A 12,020-nucleotide genomic window follows, 5' to 3' on the forward strand; every position below is an offset into this window, starting at 1 on the left:
AGAATGACAGCTCAGTGGTAAAGAATCCGTCTGCTAACGCAGGAGATGCCAGTTCAATCCCTGGGTCAGGATGATTCCCTGGAGAAGGAAGTGGCAACCCACCCTAGTATTCTTACCTGAGAAATCCTATGCACAGAAAAACCTGGCACGCTACAGTCTATGGGGTCGCAAAAGAATCAGACATGACTTAGCAATTCAACAACGTATTTAATTCTATGTATTTGGTACCTACACCTGAATGCCTCTCAGGTATCTCCTCTTTATTTTTCTCCCCAAACCAGTTTTTCCTCCACATCACCCTTCAGTAAGCAATACCACTATTCATCCAGTTGTTGAAGCATATTTGCTTCTTGCCTATCCATTACTCTTCACATTCATTAAAAGGTCCTGTCATTGTTACTTCCAGAACACAGCCTGCATAATTTTCTCCACTGCCACTGCTATGACAGAAATTTAAGCCATCATCATACTTTATATTGGCTTCAGCAACACTTTCCTAAATCTCCTTGCTTCCATTATTGGCTCTACTAATCCAATTTCTACCCAGCAGCCACAGTAGTTTTGTTTCTAAACACAAATCAGATGTTACTGTATTTGAAATCCAAACTCCCTGCCATGGCCAAGACCTTCTTGACCTGGCCCTACCTACCTCTCAAGCCTCATCTCAGAATTCTCTCCCCACCTTTCTACTCCCTCATTTGGCTCCACTCCCACGGGTTTTCCAAACACAAAGTTCTTTGGAAGTTATACCTGAAAGTTCTGGAAGTTAACAGGCTTGGCTTCATCTCATCCTACCAGGTGTCAGCTTCACAATGCCTTCTCCTGCAGGCCTTTCCTGCCAACCTTATATAATCAATCCCATACCTCTTTTTTTATTCTCAGTGTTTATATTCACTGATTTCCATCTCAACATTTACGCCAAACTATATTTACCCCAAACATGTTTATTACTATAAAGTGAGCATTTATTTGCACAGTGCCTAGTACACAAATGGTATCAAGCAGATATTCATTGTAAGGAAAAAAACCATTTGGGACCCTTAATATTTCAATTATTAATACTACTGGGCTAGTGGCTAATTCTATGCTTTGTATCCCTGAACTATGATTTTAGTATTCTACTAAGTCTTTAAATTCCCCTAAAACTACATTTCTATCCTCCCATCACAGATCCCCAAAATCAAGAGACTTCAGTCACGCTCCCAGTCTTTAGAGAGTTATTAAGTCTCCTACAGGGAGAAGAGGGGATTTTCCTGGTGGTCTGGTGGTTAAGACTTTGCCTTCCAATACAGTAGGTGCAGGTTCAATCCCTGGTCAGCGAGCTAAGATCCCACATAGGCAATTCCAAAGAATGTTCAAACTACCGCACAATTACACATATCTCACATACTAGCAAAGTCATGCTCAAAATTCTCCAAGCTAGGCTTCAATAGTATGTGAACCGTGAACTTTCACATGTTCAAGCTGGATTTAGAAAAGGCAGAGGAACCAGAGATCAAATTGCCAACATCTACTGAATCATAGAAAAAGCAAGAGAATTCAAGAAGAACATCTACTTCTGCTTCATTGACAATGCCAAAGCCTTTGATTGTGTGGATCGCAACAAACTGGAAAATTCTTCAAGAGATGGGAATACCAGACCACTTTACCTGCCTCCTGAGGAATCATAGGCAGGTGAAGAAGTAACAGTTACAACCAGACAGTCAAGACAGTGTGGTTGTCATGGATCAAGCGGGGAGGAAGTGATGAATAAGCAGAACACAGAGGATTTATAGGGCAATGAAACTATTCTGTAGGTTATGATGGTAGATACATGTACTTATACATTTGTCAAAATTCATAGAATGTACAACACCAAAAGTGAATCCTAAAATAAACTACGAATCTGGGTAACAATGAAACCATAAATTCTCTAATGTAACAGATACACCATTCTGATGTGGGATGTTGACAGCAAGGAGGCTGTGCATGTGTGGGGCAGGAATTATGTGGGAACTCTATACTTTCTGCTCAATTTTGCTGTGAACCTAAAACTACTCTCAAAAAATAAAGTTTATTAATTAAGAAAAATGTAAACAGTAACCACCATAAAATAAGGAGCATTAAAAAAAAAATCACTTACTACTGTTTCTTTGGCAGGAGGAGGCTTGATCTGTTGACTGGGAATCAGAACAAATGTCAAAGTACCATGCATATCAGACTGCAACAGAAAAAGCACATTATTTTAAAAAGCTGTACTTATGAAAATCATTCCATGATCTTATGATCAACAATTCCTAATCTGGACTATACCAGAACCTCAAGGAGACTTAAAAAAGAAACTGGTAAAAATGAATCCCATTTTATCAGGAAGCACAAATTACCCCTTTTGTGGACTCCATTACATTAGAGCTACCCAGGCATATGGCATGCAACAATTTTGGTCCTCTGGTCCACTGGGGAAAGCCACTTGGCCCTTAAGTCTTGGGTTTTTGTTTTCCATTCAGTTTAAGTTTAGGACGATTCCACAATGAAGGGCTGGAAGATATTACAGTACTTCTGGCTTATCTATTCTGCCATACATTGATTTTAGTACAGTAGAATCTGAAATGGTAATTGTCACTAGGATTAGAAAAGTGATGCAAAAATACAAATATTCTTACTTCCTAGATGCTTTGTCTCTGTCATTCATTCTATATTTTAACTGTACATAGTCTTACTGCTAGGTTCTTTATTATTTTCCAGTACAGTTTGCCCTCCATATTCATGGGTTCCATATCTGTGAATTCAACCAATTGTAGATGAAAAAAAAATTCCAGAAAATTCTAAAAAGCAGAACTTGTTTTTGCCATCTGCAGACAACTACTTACATAGCATTTATATTGTATTAGGTATTATATGCAATCCAGAGATTATTTAAAATATACCAGAGGATGTGTATAGGTTATATTCAAATACCATGCCATTTTATGTAAGGGACGTGAGCATCCATGGATTTTGGTACCCGTGGGGGGCCCTGGGACCAATTCCCCTTGGATATCAAGGGACAACGTACACCACTGCCTGCCTTGTTCAGATACCTCCAGCCTAGATAGAAATCACACTTATGCTCCTGACATAGTAGGGAATGGTACTGAAACAGTACTCAATCTAGAGACAGCAGCCAATAAAACAAGATCTAAGAACAATAACCAATGGCACTTTGTGCTACCAAAGCAATGAATGGGACTGGGCAAAAATAAGAATGGGAGGATGTTTTCTAAATCTGACAACTGATGTCCGCAGATAGGAGAAATTCTAATATAACAACTGATATTAAGTAAATAAGACTATAACTGTGGTTGATGAGTATATATGAGGTGATCATAAACTGCCCTCAAAAGTTGACTCTAAAATGCTTCCTGATTATACTAGCAGTCTAACAACTTTCTGAGATGACAGAATTCTGATCAGTGGACTGGAATTGCAGAATGCCATGTTCCTTCATCTACACCATAATATGATAACCATTAGTAACACATTGCTCTTGAACACCTGAAATGCAGTTACTGAGAGCTTCACAGGTGGTGTTAGTGTGTTTAAGAACCCACCTGCCAATGCAGGTAGATGTAAGAGATGTGGGTTAGATCCCTGGAGGAGGGCACAGCAACCCACTCCAGTATTTTTGCCTGGAGAATTCCATGGACAGAGGAGCCTGGCAGGCTATGGCTCATAGGGTTGCAAAGAGATGGACATGACTGAAGCAACTTAGCATGCACACATGAATGAGGAACTAAATTTTAAATTTTACTTAATTTAAATAGAAATAACTAGCACATGTAGCTAATGGCTATTATAGTGAACAGTGCAGAGCTATACCATTGTTATTATCTAATACTGTTAAAAAAACAACAATCAATTGTAGATAATAAAGAAAATGAACAAAAAAATCATGAGGGTATGAACTCTGTTTTGTTACTGTTTCTCTAGCAGCTAGCACATAGGAGGCACTTAATACATGTATTTTGAATGATTTAATGAGTTACTATTAGTGATTTCAGAGGCAAATAAAACGTACCTAACAGTATAAATAAACTTGGTAATGTCCCTGCAAGAATAAAATGCTACTAGTAAATATTATGGAAATAATATGTGAAAATTATGCTAGAAATTATATAGATATCTTATTTTTAAAATGCTTTTAAAATATTTTATGGAAACAATTTTTGAGACTATATCAATTATTCTTCTACCCTTGTCAACTTACCAACAAGTCAAAAACCTCATTGACATCTTTCCCTCGAATTTCAATGCCATTAATTTCCAGAACTTCATCTCCTTCATGTAATAGACCACTTTTTTCTGCAGCACCCCCTTTAACTATCCGACTAATGATAACAGAATCCATTTCATTACGAACTGTAGCACCCTAAAAAAAAAATCAAGTCAATTTTTTAAAAAAATGCATTTTTATTTCCTCATTTTAAAATTCTTTCTTTTCTAGTTAACAATATTAGCCTTCATTTATCGGGAGAAAAAAATTTATTTACATACAGTAACCATGGCAATAAGTCTGAAACCTGATCATTTCCTCCACATTTTCTGCTTTGGAAGCATTCTATTTGTTAAAATTCTAAAATCAGACTTTTGAAGCATACAACAGCATAAAAATGCACTTGCTCAAAAATAAAGTGAAAGCCTATAATCAAATTTGTTCTTTATATGGTAGATGCTATTCAAATGGTTATACTATATTTATATACAATTAGTTGAACATGTAGATTAGTAGAACATGACTTGTAACTGAAAATCTTTTTAAATTCAAAATATCATGAGACGATGAATACTAATCTGGTTAATAATAAAAATATTAAATACTATAGCTGTATCCAATTCACATTAAAATGTATTAAATATTTATGATATAAATCAGAAGCACAACTGAAATATATAGTCAAAAAATGGAAATCTGAATAAAGCTTAAAAGTAGACAGTTTGTAATACTTTCCTCCTGAATCTTTATTTTAAAAATTTGTCATAACTTTCCCAATTTCTTTTTTTTTTGGTGGGGAATAAAACTTCATCACATAAACTACCTTTTAATAAAATACAGTCCCTATTTCATGTACCATATTATGCAAGAAAATTTAAGACCTTAGGATTCAAGAATATTTCTCTGAAAATAAAAAGGAACAAAATTAAGGTAATAGTAGCAGACTAAGAGAAAAAACATTTACCTATAAGAACTATAAAATATTAACATTAAACAATGTTTCTAAATATATGTGAAGTATGTTAGCAATTACACTGAATGAAATGATCACAATTTCTAACTTGTTTTTTTTTAAAAAAGCAGATTACCTGTCCCTTCTTTTTTCAATCACTTCAAAACCTATTTTGTCATCAAATTATGGGTGAGAAAAGAGGAACAAATTCTTCTCAGCCTAATAAGGAGTATAAGCAAGAACATAAAAGAATTCCAAAAAATCAGCCTCAAAAGAGAGAAACTACCAGAAATGTAAAGGGTCTTCAATTATACAGATCTCGGAAAGGATCTCGTTATCAGAGGTGTGGAACACTTACCAATGGAATATCTCGAGCCTTTTCTATACGAACTATTTTTACAGTTTCTCCTCCATATTGGCCAAAGCTTTCATAAACTCGCTCATCTGTAATAGGCTCTAGTTGCATTTCCTGCTCAGCGACCTTATCATGGGCCAGTAAAAGTGCCTGTTTCAAAGAAACACAAAGCATTTAAAGTAACAACATGACTTATTTCTATAGAGAGATTTTAACCTAATCATGTACAAAGTATCCTGCTCATTAAACATTTAAAAGTGGTATAATTAATTATATACTCAGATCTGTTTCCAAACTTTTCAACTGAAGTACAGATGCTGCTCTGTATCTTTTTTAGCCAACTAACATGTGTTAGTTACACTAGGGAATACTCTGGGATGGGTTATGAAAGTCTAAAACGCTTATTAAACTTCATAAAAACAGAATCACTTTAAGAGTCCAAAATTATAATTAAAATTTACAGAAAAACAACCAAAAAGGAGAAGTTTGTAAATAAGTTGTTTCAAAAATAATGTGGTTAATTTTAAATAGAAAAGTATATAATCCAACAATAATTACTTTGTGATATAAACAATCAAAGCTATGGTTTTTTAGTCAAAGCTACAGTTTTTCCAGTAGTCATGTATGGATATGAGAGCTGGACAGTAAAAAAAAGCTGAGCACCGAAGAACTGATGCCTTCAAACTGTGGTGCTAGAGAAGACTCTTGAGAGTCCCCTGGACAGCAACAAGATGAAACCAGTCAACCCTAAAGGAAATCAGTCCTGAATATTCACTGGAAGGACTGATGCTGAAGCTGAAGCTCCAATATTTGGCCACCTGATGCAAACAGGCGACTCACTGGAAAAGACCCTGTTGCTGGGAAAGACAGAAGGCAGGAGGAGACGGGGATGACAGAGGCTGAGATGGTTGGATGGCATCACTGACTCAATGGACATGAGTTTGAGAAAACTCTGGGAGATAGTGAAGGACAGAGAAGCCTGGAGTGCTGCAGTCCATGGGGTTGCAAAGAGTTGGACACAACTGAGTGACTGAACAACAACAACAACAATCAAAATAGGCTACATAATATTTGAGCTCTTTGTTAGTCCAGGAGACTGATTCAAAGTGATATTGAATGCTGGAAAAACCACAAAAATAATGCTCTGTCCATTTTCTACCTGAATATGTGGAGCATTCAGCAGAGCAGTTAATTCTTGTCCTTCCTTCTGGTGAACTGGCTTCAAAACAGTTTGTACCTAAGAAACAAAGATTATTCCTAGGTTACAGAAAATATAACATTTGTACAGATTTTTTTAAAGGGTAGGATTTAAAATTGTAGAAACTATTTGTAAGACAGAAAGGCACTAAAGAGAATTATCATTTTTAAAATGTTTTTTCTCAGAATTTTCAATCTTATCATGATTGACAATAGCATTTTTATTTATGACTATGAATGAGGGATTTCCTTCTTGAAAATTTCTACAAATACATTATAAAATAGACTAATAATGACTATATGAGAGAAAAGCTATTCTAACAGTTATGCTACTTTATATTTTTAATCATGTTTATGTAACTACATTTTAAATCAGAGAGGACATTTTAGTTAGATTAACAAGATAAATTTATATGAGAGTGACAGAATAACCACTGTACTATAATGAACTATATTAAAAATTTCCCTCGTCAAGAAATTCTTCCACTTAGTATAAACTCTGCTTGATTATGAATTTTTTTTAGCCTGTTTCCTTACTCATGGTTCTTAGAAGATTGAGATAATACATATAAACTGCTTAGCACATTACCTAGCACACAGTAAACTGTTGTTTTAATATATTTCTAGATGTGAGTTACTCATATTTTAAGATTTCTATATTAATGTTCATAAAATGAATTGACCTCTACTTGGTGAATATAGTCACCAAGTATATATATATACGTGTGTGTGTGTGTGTGTGTGTGTGTGTGTGTGTGTGTACAGTCATACACACACACACAGTCACCAGTATAGTATACTGGTTTACTATTGTTTTTGGTATCTAGATTATATTATCCAAGTACAATGAGATGGGAAATAGTCAATATTTAATGTGAAAAGTTTATTTAACATAAGGATTATATGTTCCCTAATGTTTCGAAGGAGTTTGTAAAATTATCTGAGCCTGGCAGTTATTTGAGGAGTAGATTTCTAACTTTCAATTTTACCTACTGTTACTACTTTTTTCAGCTATCTGTAAGTCACTGTTGGCAATTTTTATTTTCTTACAAAAACAACCCAGGTGATAGCACTTTCATACTTAATAATATAAACTTATAATTTGTTATAATTTATGCTTTTATCTTTGCTAACATTATTAGTGTTTTTTTCTTCATCTAACTTGTCAATGGTTTCTCTATTTTCCTGTTCTCTAAAAAAAGAGAAACTTTTAATGTTAAATTTATATAAGTAATTTAATTCCTTTTTTTTTTCATTTACTTCCCTTTCTAATGTCTAATCACATGAACTGTATGTTATTATTTTCAATCTTTTCTTCTACCATAAATATTTAAAATTTGCTCTGTGGGCTATTTTTCCTCAAATATTATATATGTTCTCATTATCAACATCTCTGATTTTCCTCCTTTTTCTATTTCCTTACTCCAGTACCAAAAAGAGCACTTTGTAACAATGCAGATTAACAAAACCAAAGTTATCACCATTGATGAAAACATATAGAAATAAATTTATACATTTTTAATAAAAGTTAGCTCATGATTAAAATAGGAATCCAGTAATTCTCTAACAATTCTTATGGTTATTTTACATAATTTTAAAAGTAATTCCCCTATCAAAACTAAGAGATAATAATTTTGAGATTAATCAATTTGACCACAAGTAGATCACAGCAATGACAGCATCAGAACTAGCCTGTTCTCTAGTTTTGGCACCTAGAAAAGGATGTTTCTAAATATATATTGAGTTCTATATGTATTCAATACAAGTAACAAATCTCAGAAGTTATGTATAATACCTGATTATCTAACATAATTTAATCTCATCAGTACTGATTTATCAGTTTACAATGTATATTGCTTAAAATAAAACCATACTAAAAGTCTTTTTAAAATTTCCTTTAGCAATTTAGACAAATATTCCTCTTACTATACAAATATTCAGCTGTATAAATAGAACCAATGCTCTTCTTTTCATGGAACGGAGTCTTATTTTTGAACTAAGTATAGTTTTTTTTTTTTCAGGATAAAATACATGTAAGTGAATTTTTCCTAACACATAAATTATCAACATATGATCAGTAGTAATCAATTCTAACAAACCTTAGAGTCACAGCAGCATTTTCCAAGAATACTGCCTCGCTATCACTAGCAATTACCTTGTATATGTCAATGGATGTTCAGAATACATACCTCCTGTGCAAGATCTTGAGCATTGGAGATAAGAGGAAATGGAGGACTGGCCTTGTTCATGTGTACTGTGACAGCATTGTGTATCTTAAACGCATTCTGGAAATCTTTATTTTGTACAAGTTGTAAAAGCAGTGAAATATCCTCCTGGCTCTGAGAATCTACCAAGGTATGCTGGATATGTTTAAGTGAAGAAAACAAGTCTTCCACTTCTAGTAGGAGAAGGAAAAGGTATCCAAAAATTAATTTTCTGTCTTAATTCCACAAGTGTCTCAAGATAAAATTTCTTGAACCAATAACAATATAAGTTTTGGAAAAAAAAACTTATCTAGTTTTTGAGTATCAAATCACTGTCATTTTACTGATTTTTAAGTAAAACTCTTTAAAAATTATACAACAGAATCAAGTACAGTTTTTCAAGTGTTTTAATTATGTAAAATATATATCACTATAAAAATAAATAAGGGGGGTAGAATACATAAATGAACAAAAAATTTAAAACCACCAATAGTCCCATCACTTACAGACAACTTTAAAAAATCTCATCGCATTTCCTTTTTTCATTTAACAGGACATTTAGTTTTCCCAATCATCAAACAGTCTTTACAAAAACATATATAATGGCTCCTTGATGTTCCATTACATGTCTAAAACTATAACTTATAATAACCATTACATTAAATCAAGCATTTAGGATGCTTCCAATTTTTTTGTAGTGTAAGTAATAAGCATTTCTGTACATAATGATCATTGCTGTGTAAAAATATGTCTGAGATTCTGATGTTCCTTAAAATAATTTCAAGAAATGGCATTTTAAAATACCATTCTGACATTTTAAAAGCCAAAGAGTTTTCTAGGGAGGTTTTACTAATTCACATCCCATTACCAATATTCAAATATTATCATTTTTAAAACCCTTCCATTTCTTCAACAGGGATGTTGAAGCTTACTCGTATTTACCAAGCACTTCTTCTGTGGTCCACAGAACTCTTATGAACATATGAGTCTCCTAAGATGATACTGAAAAATTGGGGCATGTATGTTTGCATGTTCCTATTAGTGTCCATATGTAGCACTTATATTTTTCTTGAAGGAGGTTATTCAAAAATGGATAAGAACCACATGTTGCCTCTTCTCTGATCCTCAACAGGTAGATATGCTTCTGTTAATTTTATTTGTGGTAACTTTACTGTAGATATTTTTGGCTATTACGTGTTGAGAATAATCCACCTATTCCGGTGTGATTTCTCTCACTGTCTCTATGCTTATAAACTACTTCTCCTAGGTCGTTAAGTTTATAAGCATAGAGACAGTGAGAGAAATCACACCGGAATAGGTGGATCCCCTGGAGAAGGGAAAGGCTACTCACTCCAGTATTCTGGCCTGGAGAATTTCATGGACTATATATACAGTCCATGGGTTCACAAGAGCTGAACACAACTTTCACTTTCATAGGTCATTAAATGTTTACCCACATTTAAAACTTATTATGGTTTCTATTCCACAGGTAACTTCAATCCATCTAGAATTAATTTTGCATAGATTTGAGGGGAAATTTGAACTTCATTTCTTCCAAACGGTTAACCAATTATTCTAACACCATTTATTGAATAATCTCTTCTTTTCCAGTGATTTATGATACAACCAAATTCTTATATCAGGGTCTGTTTCTAGCCCATTGGTTTATCAGAACTAAAATCTTCTTCAAGTAACATTATAGTCTACACTCATACTGACATGACAAAAACTTGCTCATTACTTTTTCAGAAATGTTTTGACTTTAAGTGAGCTACAAAATCATTTCTAAGATGCCTCCTCACTATCTCCTCTGTATCCAAAAAGAAAAAACCTACTAAGATGCTGTCTAAAATTAAAACTGTAAATGATTCTGGAAAAAAACCTAACAGTAGGTACTGTCTATGTACATCTGTGTCTTATATAGTCCCATGGGGGGGGAAAAAAAAAAACCTCTTGGTTTAAGTCTTTCTGTTAGTATTCTTCATACAGGGCTTGCAGAAAGGTTATTAATTCTTATATCCTACTACTAAATAGTAGTTTAATATTTTATAGATTAGAATAGCTCTTCTAAGCTCTTCTGAAGTTCCCCATCTTCCACCCCTCACCCCAAATCAAAACTGCTTTAGTTCTAAAAAAAAAAAAAAGTTCTCTAGTAACTTAAAATGTAGCCCCCCTCAAAAAAGACAGGAAAAAAATCAGAAAGTCAAAACAGTCATCTGAACAACCTAAGTAGTTGTGATCCAGAACTAAATAATTAGCTATAAGTTAATGATTTATCAAGTTAATGATTTATCTACAAGAGTAGACAAAATATAGATAGGGGAAACTGAAAGATGTTGATCAAAGAGTACGAACTGTCAGTTTTAAGGTGGATAAGTTCTGGGGATCTAATGGGTAGCACGGTGATACAGTCAATAATACTGTCTTGTATACTTGAAATGTACTGACAGTAGATCTTAGGCATTCTCACCGCACACACAAAAGGTAAATACGTGAGGTGACGGATATGTTAATCAACTTAACTGTGGTATATTTTACAACATCAGATTGTACACTTTAGATACATAAAATTTTTTGCCAACTACATCAATAAAGCAGTGCTGGGAAGAATATGGAACATCAGATTTCATCAAATTCAAAGTAGTTACCACAGAAATTACCTAAGTATATAAAGAATTCTCAGAGTAGGAAGAATTCAATAGCCTTAAAGTATCTTTAGAGTAAAACAGGAAGACATTTTAAATACCTTAAAAGGAAAAAGAATTACAAAATCAACAAATTAACTGACTATACTCTCTTGATATAATCTTTCTGAGTAGATTTTGGGATTTCGGTTTAAAATTTTACTAACTGTTTAAAGGGGCTTAGCCTGGTTGTCAGGGCAATGAGAAAATCAGATGCTTCAGATCTCACTGCTGACTAATCAATAAGCAACTTTAGTCAGCCCAGAAAGTAACAATCTCCCTACTGTGTCTCTTCAAGCCCAGGGAGAATTAAATTTTTAGAGGCAAAGGTATTTCTGCATAACCTCTATGTACCAAAGCCACCCACAAAGACACTAAAATATGGACATTAAAATTT

At 33.8% G+C, this 12,020-nt stretch overlaps 1 protein-coding gene across 4 annotated transcripts in view; it reads right to left on the bottom strand.

Annotated features, from left to right (window-relative positions):
* MPP5 (membrane palmitoylated protein 5) overlaps window positions 1–12,020 on the bottom strand; it is a 76,847-nt gene that overhangs the window by 19,552 nt on the left and 45,275 nt on the right. For all 4 annotated transcript variants that reach the window (XM_018054052.1, XM_018054054.1, XM_018054053.1 and 1 more), the window contains 5 exons: window positions 8,925–9,133; window positions 6,698–6,775; window positions 5,542–5,688; window positions 4,226–4,387; window positions 2,123–2,200 (listed from right to left, as the gene is read on the bottom strand). In XM_018054052.1, the coding sequence (XP_017909541.1) occupies window positions 2,123–2,200; window positions 4,226–4,387; window positions 5,542–5,688; window positions 6,698–6,775; window positions 8,925–9,133 (674 nt within the window). The remainder of the gene's footprint in view (window positions 1–2,122; window positions 2,201–4,225; window positions 4,388–5,541; window positions 5,689–6,697; window positions 6,776–8,924; window positions 9,134–12,020) is intronic.

This window comes from Capra hircus, chromosome 10, assembly GCF_001704415.2.
Source record: "Capra hircus breed San Clemente chromosome 10, ASM170441v1, whole genome shotgun sequence".
Taxonomy (NCBI): Eukaryota; Metazoa; Chordata; class Mammalia; order Artiodactyla; family Bovidae; genus Capra; species Capra hircus.